This window comes from Cibotium barometz, chromosome 21 (genome assembly GCF_041138505.1).
Source record: "Cibotium barometz isolate CiBa-2024 chromosome 21, ASM4113850v1, whole genome shotgun sequence".
NCBI classification, from domain to species: domain Eukaryota; kingdom Viridiplantae; phylum Streptophyta; class Polypodiopsida; order Cyatheales; family Cibotiaceae; genus Cibotium; species Cibotium barometz.
Window position 1 is genome coordinate 23,441,445 of NC_141066.1, and position 27,584 is coordinate 23,469,028.

The window sequence follows — 27,584 nt, forward strand, 5'->3', positions numbered from 1 at the left end:
TTCAATCTCAACCTCACCCTGTGAATCCTGCTAGTACCTCACAGAATCCCTGCTATGGGAAGGCCTGTGTGCTGAAAAAAAATCTTTGTTGCATCTCCACCCATCTGAGTCCAAAAAGCCTCGTTCGCATGAAACGTGAACTCAGCCCTCCTGTCCATGGCCAACTGCAGCTCTGCTCTAACTGTGGTCAAGAGGTCTGTAATCCAAGACGCATGTGGATGCTTTTCATGTTCCCTCTGAAGAGCAGCAATCCTACGCCTAATAGCTCTCTCCTTGTCCAGAGCCTCCTTTCTCTTGGACAAGGCAGCGCTATGATAATGATGGCTGGTCCTCTCAATAGCCAGCACAATATTATGACGAGGATCAGGACTGTCACAAGATCTCCATATCTCTTTGATCTCAAGGAAGATGTCAGCATCTAGATAAAGAGAGTCAGGGATACGGACACGGGGAGAGGCCGAGCAAGCCCCAGGCTCCCTAAGACACAAAACGAGGGGGCAATGATCAGATTTGGTGGTGCCAGGCATAATAGCAATGGTGCCTCCTCTGTCCAGGGACCAATCATCCACATAAAATCTGTCCAGACGTGCAAAGATGCTCTCATTCTCGCTCCTGCGGTTATGCCAAGAGAAAGATAAAGAGTTTGGCCTCCTCTGGAAGTCATCCTCAGCCCAACAATCCCTGCCAAAAAAAGAAAGCATGACCTCTTCCATGAGGTTCGCTCCAAAGGGTGTAAACCCCCTTCGCGTCCACCCTTCTTGTCAGAAGGTTGCTCAACCATATTGAAGTCTCCTCCCACTATCCAATGATCAACCTGGGGAATGACATTTGTAATGGTGTCCCAAAAGGCCACCCTTTCACCTCTCACGTTAGGTGCATAGATATTCAAGATTCCCAATTTCTGACCCTCATGCATGATCAAGATCCACTGCGCTCTAGCAGGGATGATAACACCGTGCCCAATAACATGAGGCATAACAGATGCTACCACTGAAATATGCAAACACCTCCTCTAGTCCCAACAACCAAGGCCAGAAGGTGTGGCCAAAAAGCATCTTACCAGTTTTGCCACACTGAGATCTATCCAATTTGTGTTTCTGCAACAAAAGTATATCCATAGACCCTCCTGTAATAGCAGGGTGAAGCTGGTCCTTTAGAAGGCACTTCCTACCATGGGTGGGAAGCCCTCCAAGGCCCTGAACATTCCATGAGACAATTCTCATGGAAGAGAAGAGGGTTTGACCCCCGATCTAAGAAGACGATGGGCAGCCTGAGGACGCCTCTCATAATGCTCGAGGACAGGATAATCCACGGGGCAAAGTCCACTGAGATGCCCTTGTCCGAGGCCCTGCACAGTACCTTGTGCGCCCTGCGGGGCATCAAGGGCAATGACATCATGCTGAAAATCCTGCAATACATGATCCCCACTGCGCTGAACATCCTACATATCGCCCCCTCCAAGTAGAGAGAACTCAACAAAATCATCCTGATCTGATATATCGTCTCCCTGCAAAGATGCATGAGCTGATACATCCCTTTGCCTAGAAACATCATCTATTTGAGGTACAAGATCCGAGGTCTTCCCATCAATTGCACCAGGGGGCGGGCGTGAGAGACAACTCGTCACACCTGGCAGACTGTATGACGGGAAGGATCCAAGGGAGGTGGTGCCTGAGAAGCACGCTTGCGAGGCCTCCTTTGACACCGAGCCCGAGGGCAATCTCGAGCAAAGTGACCCTGTTGGTGACAGACCCAGCACTGATCGAGTTTACCTGCGATCTCCATACGTTGCTTCAAAGGACCACTAGGGCCCGGAAGCAAAACATAGTCCTCAAAGAGCTCACTGTCACGGGCAAGAACCATGACCCTAGGGACAGCATCCGCCGAGGCAGTGACCACCTGGGCAGAAGATGTCGGCAAGGTGTGGAGGGGGGGCGCTTGAAGAACCAGCCCAAACGGATGGCCTCTAGCATAGGCCAATATGCGCGCGGAAGACCTGGGAATCTGAGAATAACTGGGAAACGGTTCCGGTCTTCCTCAACAGGGTCAAAATAGCTGGAGTAGGGAAGAAAAAAAACCTTCCTCGGGCCCAATGGCAAAGGGCTGCCCTTCAAAACCTCTGAGGTTGCGTCCTCATACTCAAAATCCACTTGGAAGAAACCTCTTCCAAGCAACCTGACATCTCGAAAGTGTGGAGTGAGGTCGGAAAGCACGCCGCCAGGACCCAATCCCGAGCCTGGAGACGGGAAGGGTGAGATCCAAAGATTCTAGCAATGAGGGCCGTTTTGGAGTCTTTCTCGATTCCGACGAAGGGGACCGTGAGCTTGGCTTCGGAAAAAACAATGGTTCGCTTGGCCGAGGGAGAATGATTAGCCATGATGCTAATCGAAGAAAAAGGCCGACTTGAACCCGGATGAGGAGCAATCCGAACCAAGGGGAAGAGGCAGGTAAGGAGGCGGAGGAAAGGAAGGGAGGGTGGAAAAGGGAAAAGCAAAAAGGAAAGGGAAGCAAGGGGGAGGGGAAGATGGCTGGGCACACGGGCGGAGTTGGGGGGGGGGGGGGGGGAGGCAGCACAACAAGGGCTGCGCAGAGGGATGAGGTGGAGGAAGGAGGGGAGGCGGGGAGAGGCAGCACAACAAGGGCTGCGCAGAGGGATGAGGCGGAGGAAGGAGGGGAGGCGAATCAGTGCAAACAGGAGACAACAGCGAGAGGAAGAAGGGCGGGGAGAGGCAGGGGCGAGTGGAGGAAGGATGGGGGCAAAACAGGCACAGAGGCAGAGGGACGCAGGCCAAGGTTCGGGGAGCTAAGCAGTCTCTACCCAAATTGAGTTATTCAAAAGTTTGCATACAATAAGGCAAAAGCGATGCATTTCAAGATTTCAAATGCCAAACCGTGAATGGACACAAAATCTTATGTAGTTGGAGAAAGAACGTGTTACTCATTTTCAGCATTCTTTTGCAACACCTTCTCGATTGACAAACAACACTTCTGCTGCTCGTGCTAAGCTGCTTTCTCATGTGAAAGAAATCATGGATGTGGAAGAAGCGCAAGATCTTGAAGATCCTTTCTTTGAATTAGAACTTAGCACTGCCGTTCAATCGTTGGGTCGATGGAAATCCCCTGGTTGGGATGGTTTAACTGTGGAATTCTTTCTTCAGTTCTAGGAAATACTCGAACGACCACTCTCTTACTTATGATCAATCTTACTTATGATCAATCAATCATGGTTACAGGGTATTGTGCCATCCTCTTGGCAAGAGGGGTTAGTCAAACTCATGCCAAAAAAACAAATGTGTCCAATATCTCTGATTGGCAGTCTATTACTTTGATGCCTGTGATCTATAAATTAATCACTAAAACGTTCATTGCTACGATCAAAATGATCTTGAATAGGGACCTACATCTAGCTCAGTATGGCTTTGTCCCTAGACGACAAATCACGGATAATATATGTAATGCATATGTGGGAATAGAATATGCCAAACATACAAAGTAGGATGTCTTATTATTGCAAATAGATGTGGTGAATGCCTTTGATAAATTTCAATGGGATTATATTGCTACAGTAATGACAAAACTTGGATTTGGAGAAAAAACACGTAATGTCACTTACTCGCTATACCAAGACATCACGACACGGTGCATACTAGGTAAAGGATTGTCCTCTCCTTGGGGATTGGAAAAATCGGTCCGGCAAGGCAAAAATTTGGCTGCTTTGTTAAAAGCAATTGCGGCTCGTACTTTGTCACTTTATATGGATAAACTCATTGACAATGGATAACTACATGGATTGCAATTGCCACAGGGTCGTGCTTTGGTAGCTCAAGCTTATGTTGATGACCCATTCTTCTTCCGTAAAAATATGGTGCATGACCTCAGTGTACTTATGCAAGCTCTTGAACTTTTTGGTGAGGCTACAAGGCTTTTCATAAATTTCAGGAAATCCAAATTGTTGTGCTTGAAGGAAGTGGATTGGCATAACATTTTATGGCCGGGACAAATCCTTCCACCCACTAACATTGTTCGGCACTTGGGATATCCACTAGGATGGAATGCGTCTCACCGAGATGCCATTCAATGGGTCATTCAAAAAGTACATGCAAAATTAGATTACCTACTTGGCCACTTCATGTGCGGCTTAGAATTGTCAATCTATTCTCATGGCTTCTTGCTGCTTCTGATATGGTACAAAAAAAAAATTGCTGGTTCTATGTCACAGGCAATGGAAGTACTGTGGAAGACAAAACATCATAAAAAAGCACTAAGAATTTTAAGATATGAGAGGGTCTTTTCGCCCAAAATGCATGGTGGACTGAATGTTCTTAATATTCATTTTCATGTATTGGCGAGAAAAGCAATGTTGCTACATAATTTTCTTGCACGGGAACAACCTTGGGCACTCATGGTAGCAACAATGTGTACAAAGTTTCACACATGCTCATTTAGCAAATGGTAGTTACAATATTGGGATATACTATTTGGATATGTGCAAGGCAAGATTCGTGGCTGCCCATACACAAGTAGATTGATTGACGATTAGAAAGAAGTGCTTCAATATCTGCATTGGTTTGGAAGGCCTTTCCATAGATAGGAAGATTCTTTGAGGCATGAAAATATACACTGGAGTAGAGCTTTTGCTACTCCATTGGCGATTACAACAATTAGATCATCTTATTTCTTTTCTATTAAAGGACTATGTACTATGTAGGATGCCATGCCCTATGAGGGATGTGTTTTATCTTTCCCACAAGCTCAAAGGCAATGGGTTTTGGGTATGCATTATAGACATCCATGGCAGCAAATTAGATCCCAAATGTAGCCCTTTGAGAACGTGTTACATGACCCTCAAGATAGTAGGCTGGAAAATTGGTTACTACAAAGACATGAGACTCTTGTTTTAGTAAAATTTCCTCTCTCATCACAGCAGCAAGAGTCTATAGAGTGATCATTCCACGGCCTTGGTTCTCTGAGCATGCAAACATGATATGACATATGAATAAGTTGGAAAAATTGTGGAAACAAACTTTGCAGAAAATATAGAAAAGCAAGCTGGCACTAAGACATCGAGTATTCTTGTGGAGAAGTATTGCCGAGTACTCCCTGTTGTGGTACAACTTTGGCAAAAAGAAAGATAACTACTGCTCAATGCCCAAGATGTTTTGTAACTGCCTCCTAATTTTTCGGGATTATATCACTAATCTTATTACACCCATGGACATGGGTGTACGACACCGCATGCAGCCATGGCATGTCTTGGCCATGCTTCCCTAGAGAGTGCCAATTGCATCTTGGAGACCCTGGCGACAAAGGTGCATGTGAAAGAGGCTATGGAGAGCCAAATGCCATAGTCTGTAAGGATTTCACATGGAAGTACATGTGAATAGATGAAGTTTCTTCCAAAATATGTATTAAGATGCATACATTGTGTGCATGGTTTATTTTAATTTGTGTACTGTTTTCTATGCCTAGACAATGCTTGGATTTCATCGCATGTGGGGTCCATGGATTTGGGGACACTTGGATTGCACCCATGGGCTAGTGAGCCACACAAATTGTTTTTTTTAATCTGTAGTGTGTGGGATTTGTGTAGAAGAAATAGGTATTTGAAGGCCAATGAAGAGTTATAACCAAAAGTGTTCACATTCATTAATAATGAGGCCGGGCATTCACATTCATTAAAATGAGGCCCGACGCCTTTGTTGAAGTGTGGGGCCCTTCATGGAGCTGGTCACCCTCTTTTATGAAGTATATGAGCCATCAGAAGAACTTTTGGAATTACAGGAGGAGGGGCTATCGACTCTCTACTTTTAGGGCTGTCATGCATGTGCATGCCTACCTACTCCACATGCAAAGCTACTTACATGCATGTATGTCACATACAAGCCCACCTACATACATGCATGCTACATGCAAAGTTATCTACATGAATGCATGCAACATGCAAACCTACCTTCATGCAAGCATGCACATGCAAGCCTACCTACCTGCATGCATGCTACGTGCAAGCCCGTGCAACCATGCAAGTTCATGCAAGCCCATGCAACCATACAAGCTCATCCAACCTCACCTTTTTGCATGTAATCTCATCCACTAGCATGTAAAACTATCTACCCCATCCAAGTCTATAAAAGAGCACCTGCCAACTAAGAGAAGCTCTCTCATTCCATTTTCCTCATGTCTACTTGATGCCTAGAGCTGGGCGCTTGTCTTCAACCCTCTTGTGGCACTCTTCTCAGCTAGGCGCCTGTTTTCAACCCCCTTCTGGCACCTCAATAGCTGTACAACCTGATTTCAGCCCTCCTCCTGGCATAGCTACTGCTGTACGACCTGTTTTCAGCCCTTTTCAAGCAGCCCAAAGCTGTGTGGCAGCATTAGAGCTGTACAGCTAGCAATTCCAACCATTTCTCTACACATTTGCTATGCTTGGGAGCTCTCTATTGCTGCCAGACCCTGATTTGTGCCCCTTTCTCGCATGAAATCACAAGACAAGGGTATTATCAAAGCCTGGAGGTGAAGAAGAACAAGTCATGTACCTGCCTGCTGGTGTGTTCTGTGAAGAATCAAGTGGGGAGACTCTTGGGAAGTGTTGGGCACTTGCCTAAGGTGGTAATCAAATATTGGATAGTTGGATCTTGGGAAGCTAGGCTTTCATCTCTTGAGGATTGCTAGGCAATCTTTGAGGCGGTGCAGGGCACCTTGTTGCTTGTGGTAGCTAGGCTACTTGCAAGCTAGCTGATTGATTGATTTGTTTTCGTTCAAAGTTTTTGCAAGAAACTGTGGTGCATGGCTGGGGCAGGCTATCCATTCAATGTACTTGTATACGAATACTCCCTTAAGGCAATAGAATTACCTTCCAAGGAGGAAGGGAGGGGGGTGGGGAAGGGGAAGGGGAAGGGGGGGCAGCCCATCTTCTGGTCCCTAATGCTGTGTTATCACAATGGTTTTGTGAAGAGTTTTCGTGTGGATGCCTGGCTATGTTTTATCAAAGATGTGTTTCTTGATTCACAACCATGTATATGGTAAATTAACCATGCTTCATGAAGAATTCAGTCTTTAATTAGCGTAACCACACTACCATCTTGTGACATGTTCATGCTCTAATGAGACCATCTAGCAATTGCTATGGTGCTGTACTGATACCCAAGATTTCATGCATAGTTTGTGTTTGACTCCTAGATTTCTTGGTACACATATCTCCAAGACCTTTTGGATCTTTGGTAGATATGAGCGGAGGCTAGCAAAAATAGCTCCATTTTTGGAATGCACAAGATTTTGGGCTCTCTGGTAACTTTGGATTGCGCGCAGTCGGTTGGCTTTCCAATCACCCTCGATTGAAAAGTATTACCACTTTCATTAATCATTGCACCATATGACTACTTTCGGCTCCACAACAGCTAGACAAATACATCTAGATTTTTTTGCCCAGTATTTTTAGTTCTTGTGAGTTATGGAGAAACACTCTCATGAGGCTGTTTCTCTTTTTTTTTTTCCCCCCCCCCCCTGGGAGAGAGATCCTACTAATAGTTAACATTACAACTCGCTCAACGTCCCAGCCACGCTGGTGTCGTGAGCTACAAGATCATCTACGCGGCCCTCTTGAAGAGGGCGACGAGCACACTCGACCACAGAGAGCGGAGGGGCTCCACTGGAGTCCTCCTGGGAAAGGCGGCCAGAACACGATCGACGCCGAAAGGGAAGCTTATGGAGAGCGCGGATGAGGGGTGCCGCCGAGGGGTCCAAGCAGGGTTTGAACCCAAGACCTTTCGGTCCTAGGCAAACACTTTACCACTTGGACTATCACCTCTTTGGCGAGGCTGTTTCTCTTTGGCGAGGCTGTTTCTCTTTGTATAGTAAAGTAACTGAACAATGGTTTTACAAAGGAAAAAAGTGTGTGTCTGTATGCGCGTGCTGCTGGTGTGTGTGTGTGTGTGTGTGTGTGAGAGAGAGAGAGAGTGTTTGGTGTCTGTGTGTGTAGGTCACCCACGTAGCTCTGCACTGTTTCTAGCCCCCTTCTCTCCTTTAAGCTTCTGTCTCCTCTACCCTTCTCGAATTTTGTTTTTACCATTTTTGTGCTATGTCTCCGGTGCCGCTCTTAGTCATAGCAGTGTTTCTAGTCTAAGCCTATGTTTGCTCTGTTTGCCTTGCAGAGGTGGGTTGCTGCTTTCTTCTTCTATTCTGTCAGTTTCTGTTCGGAGTGAAGTCACTTTGATTGTCGCCTCTTCTACCTGTTACCGTTGGTTCCAATTGGGTTTCTTCTCCTCCTGTTGGCTGTCACACTTCCCTCCTTCCCTTTTCGCATGTTTTTGTTCATAGCTGTCACAAGGTTCGAGAGGAAATGGATCCCAAGAGACTCAGAATCGGTAACTGTGAATCATGATAACCCTGATGGGCAGTACTTGTTTGATGTATTGCATAAGGATTTTGAAGAAAATCATATTAAAATCCACTTTGAACTACAAAATTTCGGTCCAGACTAAACTACAGAGGGTTAGGGTGTGGAACAATTGGCCAACCTCTCGCACAGCACAGGCAAGAGCATGCTACAACCATATCATGGATGACAGCTCATGGGGTGAAGTGAAGCATCTTGTCGACATCACCAAGCCTATCATCCACATGCTCTGAATTGTGGATAGCAGAAAGCCATGCATTGGTAAGGTGTACGAAGGCACTGACAAGATGGTGGAGCGCATCAAGGAATTGGAAGTAGATGAACACAAGCGAGAGTAACTCCGAAAACTATGTCAGGGTAGGGGGGATCAATACCATTCAAATATGCATGCGGCTGCATTTGTGTTAGATCCAGAGTTCCAGGGCAATGGCCAAGAGAGGGATAATTAAGTCTCTGAAGGTTGGGATCTTATTCTTGCGAGACTGGTTCTAGATGCTATGGTACATAGAGCAATTAGAAGCCAGCTCTCCTTGTATAGGAGCAAAGTTGGAAAGTTTGGTTCTGCAGATGCGCAAGCAGACAGGACACACATGGGAGGGCCTCTTTGGTGGGAGGATTATGGAGTAGCAACTCTAGATATTCAACGTCTTGCCATCTGCATTCTTAGTCAGAATGCAAGTTCCTCTCCTATTGAGCAACTATGGAGTGTCTTTAGCCATGTTGCCTCAAAGAAGAGGAACCGCCTGTTAACAACTAGAACAAATGATTTGGTGTATGTCGGAGCCAACTTGCACCTTTTGGCTCAAGTTGCAAGGGGTAATCTTGACAATGAGAGCTTCATATATCCATGAAGGGAGATTCGGATTCAGATTCTTATGAGCTTCCAACTTCACCAACTCACGATGCAGCTACGAATCAGAGTTTGGATGATATTCTAAGCTCTATTTGACATTCTCCTTTTTAGAGTGCCTTAATAGATCTTTGAAGTTTGTATTCATTTCCTTAGTTATCCAAGCCCTTTGTTGTACCCTTGTTTTCTTCATGAGAAATCTACGAACATGGCTAGCTGCTGCTACTTTTGAAAATTGTTCTCTGTGAAGTTTTTGCCAGTTTGTATGCTGTAAATTTATTGCATTCTTTACTCTATTTGTCTATCTTGTAACTTGTTCGCAACATAATTAATGTCTCATTCCTATCTAAACTCTATCTCATGATGACGTGTTGTTCCCGTTCCCGTTCCGAGTCCAAACGTCCCCGTTCCGAAGTTGGGCCTCGTTCCCCCATTCCACATTCCATGTGACTATGGACAGTATGTCTGGAGTCCTCAATACTAACGACACAATCTACACATGAATAGACTAAGATAGATTAGAATATGAGCATAACACAATGATAATAACACTATAAACATTGCTTGCATGACTCCCAAGAAGCTGTTCCATGCCCTTCACTGTACCGTGCACACCCATCACTGGTCACAGAGTAAGTAGGACGATACAAAGACCGAATAACACGCAACTACAACACCCAATGAATAAGACTCCATGAACAGGACTAGATGGAAAATGATGTCCCCAAGGATAGGATAAAGGATGTCCTCAAGGATGAGCTGAGGGCCGTTTAAATGATTCCTGTGAGGCATGGTGGAGTCGGTGGCATCTCCTATCTTTGGTAGATGCCCATTGGAGTGGCACTGCCTTTGGTGGAATCTCCTCTCTCTGATAGATGCCCTTGGGAGTGACAGTGCGATGCCTTCAATGCCAGTGCATGCACCTCTCATGTATCCGTCAGTGGTGCACTTCCGTTTCCTCTCCATACAAATCCTCGCAAAGGAAGATAGTTTGAGACTCCAACTCCTCATGCCTCATTTAATACCTGAGGCACAGACTGCTTTTGTACAGAGACACATCATCTTTGATAATATCTTTTCCTTTTGGGAAGCAGTTGAAGCAGTTTTTGGCATCTCCTCATGCAAGGGAGTTAAAAAGGCTCAAGGGTGGCATGACTACATTCCTGCATGTGGAGGTTTGGTCCTTTTGGATAAATTACCCTCTTTTTCCTCATCGCTTGGAGAAATGAACCAAGGGGACATCATCATTGCTTGGTCCTTCCAAAGGTCTCTGCTGTTGTTTTAAAGATACCCGACTGTTATCTGGTTGCCTAGTGCTGTACGGCCACCTTGAAGCTGCTCCATCTGCTATATCATCTGTACCAACTGCTCCACACCTCTTACAAGCTGTTTCAGTGCACCAGGGCTGTATTGCTGCTGTCCACGGACTGTATGAACCTCTAAAGGGCCCTGTGTGCTGCTACCCCACAGTATGAAGGCTGCCTCAGTGCCATACACTTTGTTTGGAGCTCTAAAGCTGTGCCAATTTCCAAACGATTTGAAGCTGCCCAGGACACATTCTTGGCTGTGGTCCACTTGCTCACACCCGGGACTGTCGTACCTGTTGAAAATATGAAAGCAAGAACAAAACTAGAAATGGAACAAGAACAAATGAAAGACAAAGAGTTACCTTGAGATGAGTGTAGACAAGACACAAGATTGATACATTCATTGATGTGACACCTACAATTTATAGGTGAGAAGTACAAGATTGAGTAGACTCACTTATGGGATAAATGTAGAGGTGCCACATGGCACTAGACTCAAGACACAAAGACTGAAACTAGACTAGAGAAATAGTACACCTAGTGTGCACTTATTTCCAACACCCTCCTTAAGTGGACACTAGGAGGAAGACAAAAGACAAGACTATAACATGACAAAAGATAAGACCAAGACAGAGAGACTAGACAAGGATTGAGAGACAAGCTAGAAGACAAGATGGACAAGACTAGAAGACAGACATAAAGACTGATAGACTGAGAGACAAAAGATCCTGAGACACCCCTCCTCAAGTGATATCCTCATATGGGTCCACAAGGATAGGGACAAGATGGATCTTAAAACAAGACACAGTCAGATTGATAGACAGATAGACAGACAACAGATAGACAGACAGACAAGACTAGATAGACAGAAGACTGACTGTAGACAAACAGATGGACCTTGAAGACATCTTTCCAACACCCTCCTCAAGGGCAATCTCTGCCTCTTGGGTAGGGACAAGAGAGAGGTCAAAAAGCATAATGAGTAAGACACTAGAACCCCTTGACCTACATCATCGGTGGTCAAAGTGGTAGACAAGAAAGGTGAAGTAATCAGAAAGCCCATTCCTCATCATGTGAGGAATGAACAGCAAGATCTGCTGATGTAGATGCTGCAGCAACATGGGCTGAGGTAGATGCAGGGGCTGATGTAGAGGTTTTAGAGTAGCAGTCCTTCTCCCGGTGATTATCACGGCCACAAATGGTGCATGGATGAGCCTTGAAGCAGTCCTTCTCCATATGATTAGTTTTTCCACAATGGTTGCAAGGCTTTCTTACCCTAGAACCTCCTTTCTTTGCTAAAAATACAGTGTCAGTTACCTTTTGTTGTTTTGTTCTTTCCTCTTCTTGGAGAGCATTGATGATACCTTCAAGAGTAGGATTATTGTGATACTTGAAGGTAGTGACAAGAGTAGCATAGGTATCAGGTAAGCTTTTGAGAAGCACAGCAATAGCAATATCTTCGGAGATGGGGGACTTCACTGATGCAAGCTGAACCATAAGACTGCGAAAATAATTGACATGAGAGGCTATAGTAGCTCCCTCCTGCATATATAGATCAAAGAATGAGATCATAAGTGCAATCTTAAAATTTTTAGAGCGGGGTCCAAAAAGGGTATCCAAAGTGATCCATGCTCGAGAAGCAGACTGTATGTCGGAGATGTGATGAATGTAATCATCTCCAAGACCGAGCAAGATGATAGCATAGGCTTTGTCATTCTTGGCAGTGGGAGCATAAGTGATAACTTGCTCAATGTCGGAATCTTCGGGAGCAGCAGGATGAACAACGTCCCAAAGACTTTCTTTCATAAGATGGCACTTGATTTTGATTTGCCAAGTATGAAAGTTGGACCCATTGAATTTGTCGATAGACATGAGAGAATGAGTAGAAGAGGCCATGTGGGAAGGTCTTACCTATTGCTAAAATGCAAGGGCAGTGTCTATTCCCTTACAAGATTGCAGAAATGAATGAAAGAAGAGATCCAAACTGTTTTTAGAAGCCGGCTCTCTCACCACTTGTCAAGGCCATAGCATTTGACAGCCCATCGAAGCATGAGGAACTAGCAGTTTGCAGATATGAGGAAAAAGGACTAACCAGCAAACTCATGGAGACAATGCACAGTACCTTGTAGACTCTTCAAGAGGAAGCAATGGCAGAACTGAATGCAGTAAAATAACTTGTTTAGGAGGACAGTCGATCTGCAGCTTCCTTGAGATGATACGCACCCTTGAGTTGATGAAGAAGGCAGCCAAAGAAGAGCTGCAACAGTACGGCGGGCAGCAGCAACTACTGAAATCAGGCCGGCGCACTGGCGGACAGAAGATTCAGGTCGGCGCAGGGCGGATAGAATGTGAATAGGCTGTTCAGGTCGGCGCAGCCTGTGCAGAATGTGAATAGGCTGAACCTACAGGCAGAGTGCAGCTAGGGAGATGGTGGCCTGAAGCTATGGCAGGCAATACAGGGCAGAAGCAGCCTGCTCTGATACCATGTTGAAAATATGAAAGCAAGAACAAAACTAGAAATGGAACAAGAACAAATGAAAGACAAAGAGTTACCTTGAGATGAGTGTAGACAAGACACAAGATTGATACATTCATTGATGTGACACCTACAATTTATAGGTGAGAAGTACAAGATTGAGTAGACTCACTTATGGGATAAATGTAGAGGTGCCACATGGCACTAGACTCAAGACACAAAGACTGAAACTAGACTAGAGAAATAGTACACCTAGTGTGCACTTATTTCCAACACCCTCCTTAAGTGGACAATAGGAGGAAGACAAAAGACAAGACTATAACATGACAAAAGATAAGACCAAGACAGAGAGACTAGACAAGGATTGAGAGACAAGCTAGAAGACAAGATGGACAAGACTAGAAGACAGACATAAAGACTGATAGACTGAGAGACAAAAGATCCTGAGACACCCCTCCTCAAGTGATATCCTCATATGGGTCCACAAGGATAGGGACAAGATGGATCTTAAAACAAGACACAGTCAGATTGATAGACAGATAGACAGACAACAGATAGACAGACAGACAAGACTAGATAGACAGAAGACTGATTGTAGACAAACAGATGGACCTTGAAGACATCTTTCCAACACCCTCCTCAAGGGCAATCTCTGCCTCTTGGGTAGGGACAAGAGAGAGGTCAAAAAGCATAATGAGTAAGACACTAGAACCCCTTGACCTACATCATCGGTGGTCAAAGTGGTAGACAAGAAAGGTGAAGTAATCAGAAAGCCCATTCCTCATCATGTGAGGAATGAACAGCAAGATCTGCTGATGTAGATGCTGCAGCAACATGGGCTGAGGTAGATGCAGGGGCTGATGTAGAGGTTTTAGAGTAGCAGTCCTTCTCCCGGTGATTATCACGGCCACAAATGGTGCATGGATGAGCCTTGAAGCAGTCCTTCTCCATATGATTAGTTTTTCCACAATGGTTGCAAGGCTTTCTTACCCTAGAACCTCCATTCTTTGCTAAAAATGCAGTGTCAGTTACCTTTTGTTGTTTTGTTCTTTCCTCTTCTTGGAGAGCATTGATGATACCTTCAAGAGTAGGATTATTGTGATACTTGAAGGTAGTGACAAGAGTAGCATAGGTATCAGGTAAGCTTTTGAGAAGCACAGCAATAGCAATATCTTCGGAGATGGGGGACTTCACTGATGCAAGCTGAACCATAAGACTGCGAAAATAATTGACATGAGAGGCTATAGTAGCTCCCTCCTGCATATATAGATCAAAGAATGAGATCATAAGTGCAATCTTAAAATTTTTAGAGCGGGGTCCAAAGAGGGTATCCAAAGTGATCCATGCTCGAGAAGCAGACTGTATGTCGGACATGTGATGAATGTAATCATCTCCAAGACCGAGCAAGATGATAGCATAGGCTTTGTCATTCTTGGCAGTGGGAGCATAAGTGATAACTTGCTCAATGTCGGATTCTTCGGGAGCAGCAGGATGAACAACGTCCCAAAGACTTTCTTTCATAAGATGGCACTTGATTTTGATTTGCCAAGTATGAAAGTTGGACCCATTGAATTTGTCGATAGACATGAGAGAATGAGTAGAAGAGGCCATGTGGGAAGGTCTTACCTCTTGCTAAAATGCAAGGGCAGTGTCTATTCCCTTACAAGATTGCAGAAATGAATGAAAGAAGAGATCCAAACTGTTTTTAGAAGCCGGCTCTCTCACCACTTGTCAAGGCCATAGCATTTGACAGCCCATCGAAGCATGAGGAACTAGCAGTTTGCAGATATGAGGAAAAAGGACTAACCAGCAAACTCATGGAGACAATGCACAGTACCTTGTAGACTCTTCAAGAGGAAGCAATGGCAGAACTGAATGCAGTAAAATAACTTGTTTAGGAGGACAGTCGATCTGCAGCTTCCTTGAGATGATACGCACCCTTGAGTTGATGAAGAAGGCAGCCAAAGAAGAGCTGCAACAGTACGGCGGGCAGCAGCAACTACTGAAATCAGGCCGGCGCACTGGCGGACAGAAGATTCAGGTCGGCGCAGGGCGGATAGAATGTGAATAGGCTGTTCAGGTCGGCGCAGCCTGTGTAGAATGTGAATAGGCTGGTCCTACAGGCTGAGTGCAGCTAGGGAGATGGTGGCCTGAAGCTATGGCAGGCAATACAGGGCAGAAGCAGCCTGCTCTGATACCATGTTGAAAATATGAAAGCAAGAACAAAACTAGAAATGGAACAAGAACAAATGAAAGACAAAGAGTTACCTTGAGATGAGTGTAGACAAGACACAAGATTGATACATTCATTGATGTGACACCTACAATTTATAGGTGAGAAGTACAAGATTGAGTAGACTCACTTATGGGATAAATGTAGAGGTGCCACATGGCACTAGACTCAAGACACAAAGACTGAAACTAGACTAGAGAAATAGTACACCTAGTGTGCACTTATTTCCAACAATACCACTTCTGGGAGGTCTCTTCCCTGGTGATGGATTCACCGCAAGGAAACCTGCAAGCTGTTCCAGGCATGTAGGCAATGTTGGGACAGGTTATGCCCCTTGTTCAAGCACCAAAGGGAAGGGGAAAGCTGCAAATAGATCTCTCTCAAGGCTTAGCTAGATAGACTCCCACCAAGAGGGGACGATGGGAGAGATGGCATTGCAGACCACATGTAGACCTTCTTTTGGAAATGGTTATGGCATTTCTATAGAAAGAAGAACGTTTCCCTCTTTCAGCATGGAGGCCTACTGGTTTAACTAGGAGAGGATGGTCCGGAAACCCTACATGTCCCCATTATTCAATATCTTCAAAGACAGTTAACCATTGCATATGGGGATGCAAAGACGCACCATTGATGCTGCAATGCATGGGTTTCTTAGTCAGAATGCTAAGCAAGAACACTTGCTTTATTACTTTGGGTTCTATTCCATGGTTAGGCCAGTCTGGCCCACAATTTTTTTATTTTTCTCCCGGAAACAATTATACCAGTGGTCTATAATCCCAGGTGGGCTCACCACCACCAGTGTCAGTGAGAAAAGAGCCGTGATGCCAAGTCCGCAGGAAGGCCTACCTCTGCATGTGATAAGAGCCACCCTGAAGCTTCCCCCAGTCTCCACAGAGGGTGTGAATGATATCGAGCCATATGCTCCGGATGGACTCCATTGGTGGGGTGAAGGTGCCCTCAATGGCCTTGCTACAACGAGCTTGCCAAATATGCCATGCAGCAATACAGGTGTAAATCTCCCATCTCTCATAGGAGCCTGGAGTCCAGTGAACAAAGAGGGAGCCAGAACTAGACCAGAGCATGGTATGAGAAGATTGATGCGTACTTCGTTGCACATGTTTTTGCAATAGTCCAGCTGAAAGTACACTCTATGTCGAGAACTGATGATACACAACCTGCACTGCATGTCCCCCACCATCCTCATATGCCATGGCTGCCTCGGCCTCTGTGGTCCAAGCAACTGTGCCCAAAGTGACTCTGCGGGGGGGAGCCCTAGCCATCCTGAAGATGTGGAAAAACCTCTGCCAAACCTGTTGAACCTTTAGGAAATCCTAGAGGCAATGACATTGGGACTCCTATAAATGGACACACCTCAGCAGACAGACTGTTGATCTACCTCCTATGGCCAACCAAGTGCCAACCGCGAGGCTCCTGTGGGCTGACGGCCACAAAAAGAGAGTTATCTTCAGCAGCGAAAAATTGTCCCACAGCCTCTTCTAGAAGTCCGAAAGAAACTATGGGGAGAGATCCTAGGATCATCAGTGTCCGCAGCTGTTGGGGTGCCCTTAATCTCGGGCATTTGAATCCTGTGGCCCAACCGTGCTATGTACTCAAAGAAGGGGGTGCCGGGAGCTCCTCCCTGGCAAAGGGATCCTGCCAAAAGTCTACTCTCCTGGGTCCCACTAAAGGCACATGAGCAAACGGCTCTCCCATAATCATAAATGCCAAAGGCCCTCTCTGGCCACCTTGGCTGGTGGAGGGTCGATGTGCCAACCATGCTTGTGTGAAAACCAATCACCCTCACTCTCTACAAAGCGCATCCCACTGAGGTCCTTGAAACTCTGCTCTGACCAGACTGCCATGAGGCCGATAGAATAAGTAAGGAGGGCTGAACTCTCATCAGCACCACGCACTGCCAAAGGTGTGTCATGACTAGCGAACACTTCCAGCCACTACGGGGGAGAGGGGTCCAGGATCGGGGTAACCCACTCCGGGGGGGCAGGGGGGGGGTGGAAGAGTCAATGTCGAGGCTTGAGTCTGTCCCTCCCTCGTATCCCAGCAAGGCTCCTCGCTTGGGCCTTTCAGGGAAGCTCTCTAAGAGAGACTGCATTGGGACAATGCCTCATAGCTCTCAAAGAAACGTGTGCACAGGCACCCAGCATGTGACCACTGGGTAGCCGCACCATAGGGTTCCATATCAAGGGCTGCTGGAGGCGCTCCTCTATTGAATCTAGGGAGGACTGCTGGAGGGCCGATCTGAGGTGGTCCCAAGCTCGAAGGAGGCTGGCTGCAAATCTGTCCTCGAATGCGGTTCTAAAACCACAGGCCCACACCTCTATGAAGATCCATATCAGTCTCTGGGGCCAAGGGCTACCCAAAACGGAGGTGCGGGCTGAGATTCAGGCTAAGAGAAAAGCTTTCCAAGGTTAACCACCCGAAAGAAGTCCACGAACAATCAGCTTGCTCAACAACGCTCGGCTCCGGATACAAGGATCGATGATGCCTAGGCCTCCTTGATCACTCTCCAGGCTGCCTTAGCCCGTGCGGGCCTCCCATCACTACCGGCCCAGATGAAGTTGCAGATCAATTGCTGTGAACCTCACCAATGCATGCCAAGGAGAAGGCCCAACAGGAAGTGATGTACTACATGGTGGCTAGAAGTACCTGGTTTGCCACCATGACTGGCCTAGCTAGGGAAAGCCTAGCTTAACTCCAGTATAACAACTTCCTCCGAATGCTCAGAAGAAGAGGGGCTAGCTGCATGTCTAGGGAAATGTCAATACCAACCTGGCATCCAAGATAACGAACAGGAGTGATAACGAACAGGACTGCTGCTCAGGGTCCATTGAAAAGTCTCAACTAGCCTCCAAGTTGGGGCGGGCGAGGAGTCAACCCAAAGTCCACATGACTTATGCCAATTGATCTGTGTGCCAGATGGACAGCAGAAGATCTCTATCACATCAGCAAATCTTTGGAGATTCCTCTCATCTCCTGACAGGTATGCTGCTGTGTCATCGGCAAACTCTGAGTCAAGCAGCTCCTCCTGTGAACGGATAGGAAGGCACAACCCTTGTCCACAAATATTTTATGACCATGCATTATGGATACATACAGTGGAAGTTCAAAGATGTTCATTGGACAAGTTTCCAGCCTCCCAATTTAGACCATACCACACACCAATAGATTCTTCTTGGAAGATCATTTCAAGCATTACAGCTTGTTGGCAGATTTGGGCCACTTGGATGAGGATACTTGTTGAGCTTTTATGAAAGAGTGGGACCATAGGTTGTTTTTTACCACCACTCCCCTACTGGTTTATCATGGCGTTAGCTTCACCAGTAGTGTGTACTAGGTTGTTTGTGCGTTAAGAACCCTGTCTCACAAGGTTTGAACCTGGTTTTTTGGTGTATTTTGTCATCTTAATAGAAGCCTCATTTTTTGATAAAAAAGAACATATTACATATTTTGCTAAAATATTTATTTCAATGCACTAGATTAGCAAACCATTTATGACTTGCTCCTTATGCTTATCAGAGTTACATGATGAGAGCACCAAACTATCATATTTTTCCAATTTGAAGTGCCTTAAGATCCTGTACAAAAAACACATACAGAAGAACCGGTGGGGAAAGTTAGAATACAAGCATATACCTCTGGAGCCATCCAATACGGGCTTCCCTTCAAAGAGAAAGGAATGCCTTGCTCCTTTATCTGCATACACAACAGATCTTTACACTTATTCATCTGTTTCCAGAAATTAACAATAGTAACTCCAAAAAGTAAGAGAAAATTTAATGTGCAAAGAAGTTTACATGAAAAATCTCAATAGAAAATAAGGTCATAGTTATACGCAAGTTTGTCCACACCCCCCTTATGCACACTCAGCGCACGATTGTGTGGATGTATGTGTCCATGCAGCATACTATCATGCCAACAGATCCACAGTAGCTCTTGTGGCTTCATGATCTACTGCAAATGATGATGCATGTCCAGATAGTGATGGTGCATAAAGCAGTCTGCTTCCTCCTATTATCATTTAATTGGCAATAGTTGGATACACGAGTACACGCACACACACACAATACACAAACATGAAAGCTCCCAAGGTGAAGATCACATGAAGAGCATCTCCACTAAGTTTCTGTAACGAGTGTTTCAAATAATGGTAATATGACGTGTTATTAAGGATGCCATCGCTTTGTAAAGCCTCCCACTTGCCAATGATCCAAGTTCATCCTATCCATGGCCTTGAACACCTAACCTTAATGACTTGACAATCTCCATCAGTACACAGCCACTGTTTAAGGTTACAAGTGTGAGCCTATACATACTTTGTGCAAGACTGGCTACCCAACACTTGTAGATCTCGTTCTCATGTATGTTTGTTAGCAATGCATAGCATGGGATCTGTATGATTGTTTTCCAACAAATTAGGCTCAGTCTACCAACAGCAGCACCACAGATAGCCTCGACTTCAGATTGGTCTAGGGCTTGGCAAACCATGATGGATATCCAATTTCTGGAACCATGAAGTCCCCCCCCCCCCCCCCCCCCCACCCCCCCCCCCCCCCCCAAAAAAAAAACAAGACTCGTTAGTAGAGGAAACAAACATGTTCCCCAGAGGCAGATTACAACCCTCCAATGAGGTATATACACCCTCCAACGAGGTATATACAATAAGATGGGAAGGGGGATGTCACGTACATCTTGGATGCCGTGGACATGACTGTACAGGAAAAGTGCAAGCCCTGTGGCTGGACACCTGGTCCCTTGTGAGCCCTTGCCTGGGACATGTCAACTAATGTACCACCCCAGGAATGTCAAGGCCATGTGCACTCCGGAACACGTCAAGTCATGCTTGTCCCGCACACCAATGTAACCCTCTTGAATGATGTATTGATGTCTAGGGCGTGCTTATTAACCTTGTAGCCAGATGTACGGGCATTTGTCAAAGTCTTAGGTGTTGATAGAGGAGACTGTGTATGTATGAACCCATCCGTAGCATGGTAACTAGCGGTATACATTAGGGTTTGTGGAGGCTAGTTGAGGCCATGAGCCAAAATCTAAGCTGGAGCTGTGAGCGCCCCCCCTCGACTGTACCTCCCAGTTTGCCATGCCACACCCCCCCCGCCCCCCCCCCCCCCGGGCGGCCCCCGAGGGGCGCCCTACTCGCCCCCATTTCCCCCACCCCCCTTTTTCGCCCTTACTGCCTTTGCTGGCCACCACCCCCTCCTCCCCCATTCCAGCCCGCTGTCCCCCCTCTCCTCCTGCCTGCTCCCTCTTAAGCGCGTGTTGCCCCCTCCCTCACCTCCCTCCCCTTTGGCCTCTTCCGTCCCCCTCCCCCGCCTCGTTTGGCTTCGCCTCTTCCCCTCCGCTTTTTTCAAGTAGTTTAGTCAATTCTTGGGCACCTTCATTGTTCAGCAAGCTTCAGCTTCTTCTGGTCTTCATCCCTCAAGAGGACTCCATGGTAGCTGCTCCGTCATCCCTGATCGAGGCCGCTGTCCCTTGCCTATCCTTCTCAGAAGCCGACCTCCAGCTCCTTGTTAAAACAATTGCATCTCTAGAGGCCTCCACTCTGGTGTGCAAGATTGTTGATAGCCACCCTGCTGCGGACAACTGAGAGATCTTCTACAGGCTAGTCTCCTTGGAGCGCTTGCAAAGATCACAAACATTCATCGATTGGGGCGTGGCTACTACCAGGTTGAGTTTGACTTGCCAGCGGCGTCAGGTAGAGTCGTGCAGCTGAGCCCCACCACATTGCGTACGGCCCAAGCCTTCTTTGCGAGGTCACAGCACGGCTTCGACCTCGTATCCGACCCACTGGCTAGCGTTTCAAGCTTTCTTGTGATAGTATGCTTCCCAAGCCTCAGGAAGGAATACCTTCCTCTTCTTCCGGTGATTGGTGGAGCCATTGGGGGAGTGATGGGATCCCCCCCCCCCCCCTTGCCACTTTGTCCCTCGCACAAACGGTTGGGATTCCAACCCTTCGGAGAGAGAGTGCCTCATGTCATATCCCTTCCTTGCCTCCAGGGAGACCCCATCCTACAAAGAGTGGAGTACTCGGGCCTTCCTGGCCAATGCTTCATTTGCAGGAAGATGGCACACCTCACCAGAGCTTGCCCTCGGCGCCAGTCCACAAGACCGCCTCCGGTGGTCCCCGCCGGTCCTAGCTCAGATCATCATCAAAGGGTAGGGAGAGAGGCATGCCCTCAGGCAGCCAAGCACCAGGTTCCGACCAGCTCGCCCCTTCCCGCACCTCCCTCTTTGGTGCATCACTCATAGCCGCTTCCATCTCCCTCTTCCCCGCCTCCCCACCCCCCTCCGCCTTCTCCACCCCCCCTCCTCATCCTCCATCCTCGCCCCTAACTCTTCCCACGATAGTCCCCCCTGCCACGTCCTCTTCTTTTGAGCCTGCACTCCCTCCTCCCTCCACCTCTCCTAAGCATTCCCGCCTCCTCCAGCAGCGCCCGATCCAGAGCGAAGGCAGCCGACAAGCTCCATCCACCATTTGATTCATCGATTCTTGGAGCCGATACAGATGACCATTGCCGCCTCCCCACTGGCATAGTCACCAGAAACGTTTCGGGGTTTTTGAGGTTTCGGGGCAAAACGTTTCGGCCTTCGGCTAAGAAACACCAAGGTTTCGGATTTTTTTCTACATAATTTTGCATTGCTAAAGTTCCAAAAAATAGAAACTTTTAACTTTGAGAAACAATCTTTTTTTTGACAAACCAAAAAAATCAAGAGTTTCTGAAACGTTTTGAAACGTTTCTTGTGTTTCGGGGTTTCGGAGTTTCTCAATCCAGAAATGCGTTTTCATGTGACTACGCTCCCCAGTGAGGGCTCTCCCACCACAGTCCCTAAATGCCCCCCCCCTCCCCCCCTAGGATTCTAGGGCTGCCAGTGGATTGCGATTTCTTCCAATCTCTTCCAGTGGAAAGAATTGATATTTTTGAGGAGATAGTGGCTCCCATTCGGATCTATGTGGTGTTTCATCATTCCAAACCATCCATGCCAACACAAAGAGTGGCGCAATGATCTTCTCCTTTCCATTGAGTGCAGCCCCGGGGAGACGGAGTGGGATTCGGAGTCGGTGGCTGCCACCATCCAGCGACAGGCAATAGAGCTCTCGCACCATCTTCATGATGTGTGCATTACCGACATGCTCACACATCTCTAGCCCCTGGCTCGGATGGAGCTGGGAGGCTCAGGCCATAGAGATCAGGACGAGAGGCGGTGTCCTCCAGCCTGGAGGTGCTGCTCTCTTTTTTTCGAGAAAAAGATCTTTCTATTAGTTAATGGAAAACAACCATGATGGGCCAAATACAACCACGGAGGGCTAGATACAACCTCGCCTCATGTACAAGGTGGAGATCAAATAATCAAGGGGTGGAGAAAGATGCACTTCCCTTTCGATTGGCCGCTCTATGAGGAGAAGGTTATCTCATACAAGGAGAGAGGGGGGGGGGGTGTTGTGATAACCGCATAGGTGGTCGGTAATGCCAAGTGAGATCACCTCCTCTATTGGTAAGAAAAGGACTAGGCCTCCAAAGCCTCAAGAAAGCTTCCCACCGCTTCCGCATACGATCAGAGCCTCCCTACAACTTTCCCCATTGACCGCGGAGGGTGTGGATGATGTCGAGCCAAATGCTCCTGATGGACTCCGCAGGCTGAGTGTGGGTACCCTCTATGGCTTCGCTACATCTAGCTCGCCATGTGCCAGGCTACAATGCTACTACATATCTCCCATCTCTAACATGAGCCCAGTCTCCAGTGGTCCGTAGATGGGGATGTGACTAGTACTGCCGAAATACAGAGGTGAGAGACCTTAAGGGCAAGCCCCCCACCATCCTCCTCATAAGCCCTGACCATCTCAGCCTCTATGGCCCAAGCGATCCAAGAAATGATCCGGGTCGAGGCCCTACCCATCGTGAAGATGCGGAGAATCTGCTGCCAAATTTGTTGAGCCTTCGGGCAGTCCCAAAGGCAATGACTTGAGACTCCTGAGGGTGGCCGCACCTCGTGGAAGTTGCTGGTCGACCTCCAATGGCCAACCACATGCCAACCGCCAAATTCCTGTGTGCCATCAGCCAGAGAAAGAGAGTGATCTTTCAAGGCCGAAAACTGTCCCAGAGACTCCTCCAAAAATCTGAGAGGAAACGCTAAGAGAGGCCTTGGGACTGCCAATGTACCACTGCTGAAGGGGTGCCATCAATCTCTGGCATCTAAATCTGCGTCCTCGCTGCGCTTCATATGCAAAAAAGAGGGCCATCCAATGTCTCCTCCCAATCAACAGGGTCATGCCAAGCCCACTCTCCCAGGTCCCATTGGAGGCACATGCAAGATCATCTCTCCCATATCCATAGCCGCTAGAATCTCTCTCTGGCCACCTTGACAGGTCGGGGGTCTATGTGCCACTTCCGCGCCTGAAATCCAATCACCTGCACCCTCTGTAAGGTGTAGGAAATCCTCCAAGGGGGGCTCGGATCTCTCTAATCTGCCATGTGAACCAATCAAAAAAAGTGAGCAAACCACTGTCTTTGTACGCTCCGTGGACTGCCAAAAGAATATCATGCCTGGTAAACAAACCTAGCCACAGTGAGGGAGTCAAGTCTGGGATAGGGGTTAGCCACTCCTGAGGGATAGAAGAGTCAATGTCGATGCTGAGCCTGTCTCTACCCTAGATCCCTGTCAGGCCTCTCTCCTGAAGCTCCAGGGGTAACTGCCTATGTGCAAGCCAATCTCTATGGGACCTGGCAGGTCCCATGCTCACCGCACCCCATGATACATGAGGTCTGGTCCCCAAAATATGGCCAATGGGTAAATGGGCCAGGGGTTCCAGACCAATGGCTACCGGAGACGCTCCTTTGAGGCTACCAGTGTGCCTAACTAAGGACCGGCCTGAGGTGATCCCAAGCTCGAAGTAAACTGGCTGCAAATCTGTCCTCAAAAGCTGGGCTGAATCCGCAGGCCCGCATCTCTATGAAGATCCATCTGGTACTGTGCAGTCAAGGGCCTCTAGGCTCGGGGTGTGGGTTGAAATCCAGGCCAAGAGGAAGTCCTTCCAAGGCTCGCCACCGGGAAGGAGTCCTCTAACAATCAGCTTGCCCAGCAGGGCACGGTTCTGAATAGCACGGTCAATGATGCCTAGCCCCTTTCTACGTCGTGGCTGAATGATCACTCTCCATGCCACCTTGGCCCTAGTAGGCCTCCTGTCACAACCAGTCCATAAGAAGTTTCGGATCAAATGCTGAACCTAGCCAATATATGCTTGAGAGAAGGCCCAACAAGAATTGATGTACCACATGGTGGCAAGAAGGACGTGTTTCCCCACCACCACTCTACCAGCTAGGGAGAGCCTTGCAGAACTCCAATACAAAAGCTTTTTCTGAATGCTCGGAAGAAGAGGGACGAGCTGCTGCTCTGGAGAGATGTCAATGCCCACCTCGCATCCGAGATAGCAAGCTGGAGTGCCCCTCGAGATCCACTGGAAAGCCTCAACTAACGCCAAGTCAAGGCAGATGCACAGCCCACCCAAAAACCGCACGACTTGTGCCAGTTGATTTGTGCTCCTGATGCGCGACAGAAGATCTCGACGCCTCAGCGAATCCCTGGAGATTCCCAACAACTCCAGAAAGGATAGCGGTTGTGTCATCTGCAAACTCTGACTCCTATGTACGGAGGGGGAGACGCAATCCCTGAAGCCCCGTCTCCTAGGTTGAGAGGAAACTGCTCATGGGCTCGACAACGAACAGGAAAAGGTAAGGTGCCAGAAGACAACCTTGCCGGACTGTGTGGGATAGGAGGAATCTGTTGCCACGGGCTCCCTGAATGAGAGCTTGGCTGTGACAGGCTGAGTAGAGTCTTGAAACCCCATGGATCCACTCCACAGGGAATCCCATCCACCTCATAGTGCTCTCCGGAAAGCTCTAATCCACCCTATCGTAAGCTTTCTCGAAGTCAACGAGTAGCACTATGAGGTCCTGCTACCGCATCCTTGCCAAAGCAATCGCCTCCTAGAAGGTGAAGATGTTGTCCAGAATACTCCGATCTTGAACAAAACCTGACAGAGTGTCATGAATCAACTCAAGGAGGAAAGGTTAAAGTCTCCGACTCATGGCCCTGGCCAAGATCTTGTAGGCGGTTCCAAGAAGGTTGATAGGTCTCCACTGCTGGATCTCCAATCGATCACCAACCTCCTTAGGAATCAAGTGTATCAAACCCTCTGAAAGCCCCTTTGGCATGGCTCATGTGGATATAATCTCATTGAAGGCAGCTCGAAGGTCGCCTTCCATGAGGTCCCTGTTGAAATTCATGGATCAAGCTCCCTAATGACAATCAACTATCTAATTAGATCCTAATACTAATCTAATGACAACACTAATCTAAAGGTAGATAAAAATGAACAATACTCATGGTGATGAGTGTGTGCTAATTAAGTTTAGACTCAAGTTCAGTTAGGTTACAAGATGGAAACTTGCACTCATAAAAAGACTTGAGATGTGCTGCTTGTATTCCAATGCTTCAAATGTCCTCCTTTTATATGAGGAAAGTACAACAAAGCTTTGATAGCTCATGTGGGATAACTTGGCTAGGTGACTTGGCACTCTAGCATCACTCATTTCAACAACCCCCCTTGATGCTAGATTGGGTACAATTTTTAGGCTTTCACTCTCTCTCTCTCTCTCCTTGTGCTAGGCTACTTTGGTCTTTATGCTACTTTGACATTATAGCTACTTTGGCTATGAATTTCAGCTTGAGTGCATCATATGGCCTCAGAGGCTAATTACATCACACTTTTTGTAGAGATAACAGGGGTGAAAAGTACAATGGTTCTTTCTCTAGAAGAGCACGTCTTCAGCTGGGACAGCTTTGGCCTCGATGTAGTTTGCTTGCTTCTTTTTTTGATAGCAATCTTCTTCTAGGTGACCAATTTTTCCACAATAGTCACAAACAAGCATCTTTATTACGACATTCATTCTTGGTATGACCAAGTTTCCACAGTGATAGCATCTTGAAAGTTGAGATGTTGATTGATTTGTCCTTTGAAATCTCCCACCCTTTGTATGCAGTGCTTCCTCACTTGAATGTGATTTGAATGATTCTTTATCTTTGAATTTGGATTCTTATTTAAGTAGAGATGATTCTAAATCTTGGAGTTTAGTGTTGGGCACATTTTTAAGTGTAGCAACAATTGATTCGTAAGATTCTTTGTCAACACTTTTTAGCAATATAGCAATAGATTCATCTTTCTCAATGACTTTCTTTAATGCACTAAGTTGTTGTTTGATACCTTTTAATTTACTAATGTGTTGTGCCATAGTCTCGGTATCCTTCTTGTCGAGCTTGTAAAACTGCATGAGAAGGTTGATCTTTGAGCTCTTTGAGTCGGTGCCGAAAATCTTGTTGAGTTCCTGCCATGCCAACTTGGCATCCTTGATGCCAAGTTGAGTTCCTGCCATGCCAACTTGGCATCCTTGATGCCAGCAATGTGACTAATCACATCATCATCAAGATTTTGAGCAATGCTTTGTTGTTTTGAAGTGGCTCAACCTCCACTTCTTCATCCTCAATAAGGTGCCAAAGCCTCTTACGCATAAGCAAGTACATCGTCTTGCTTTTGCCATGTGAAAAACCATCACCATTAAATCTTGAAACAACTTTAACACACTCCATACTAAGAAGGTCTTACTAACAAGCTTTTATTTTGCTTTGTCAACAGTGTCTAATCTCATACAAATCTGTAGTGTGAAGATCGGGAAGGTCTTTGCACGTGATAATGATTCACGGCCAGTGTCTAGTCCTAGTACAAGGATGATAATGAAACAAATTCTCTTCAATTGAGTAATGCAAGAAGTTGCAGTGAATTTTGATGCAAGAGGATGTTTCCCACTGTGAAATAGTACTCTTATTTTTCAGTTTTGATTTTGATTCAACTCAATTTTTGCTGATTGCTTGCTAATACCAGTGATTAAGTGCTAATCACACTAATTAACAACAACAAACTTTGGAGGGAAAATTTGAGAAATGAGAAAGCTTTTTTATGAGGCTTTCTTGATGAACCTCTTGCTCTTGATGAGGGTCAAAGGCTCTTGTAAAAAAACGCAGCTCAAAATGCCGAAAATGATTGATTTTCGCTTGTTTTTGGCGCCTGCTAAAACAGATGCTCCCAGTGCGTAGACTAAGCCTTTACCCACAAGATTTGAGCTGTGGAGGCCTTTAGGTAAGTCGAATACATGGCTAAAAGGGCTTGCCCTAATTTGATGTACACGGCATGAAAGCTTCAAAAGACCAATCGGCGCTTTATAGCGATTTTTGGGCAGCCA

At 46.7% G+C, this 27,584-nt stretch overlaps 1 protein-coding gene across 7 annotated transcripts in view; it reads right to left on the reverse strand.

Moving 5' to 3' along the window:
- LOC147626969 (mitogen-activated protein kinase kinase kinase 3-like) overlaps positions 1-27,584 on the reverse strand; it is a 101,192-nt gene that overhangs the window by 15,890 nt on the left and 57,718 nt on the right. For all 7 annotated transcript variants that reach the window (XM_086815532.1, XM_086815539.1, XM_086815533.1 and 4 more), the window contains one exon: positions 18,910-18,969. In XM_086815532.1, the coding sequence (XP_086671658.1) occupies positions 18,910-18,969 (60 nt within the window). The remainder of the gene's footprint in view (positions 1-18,909; positions 18,970-27,584) is intronic.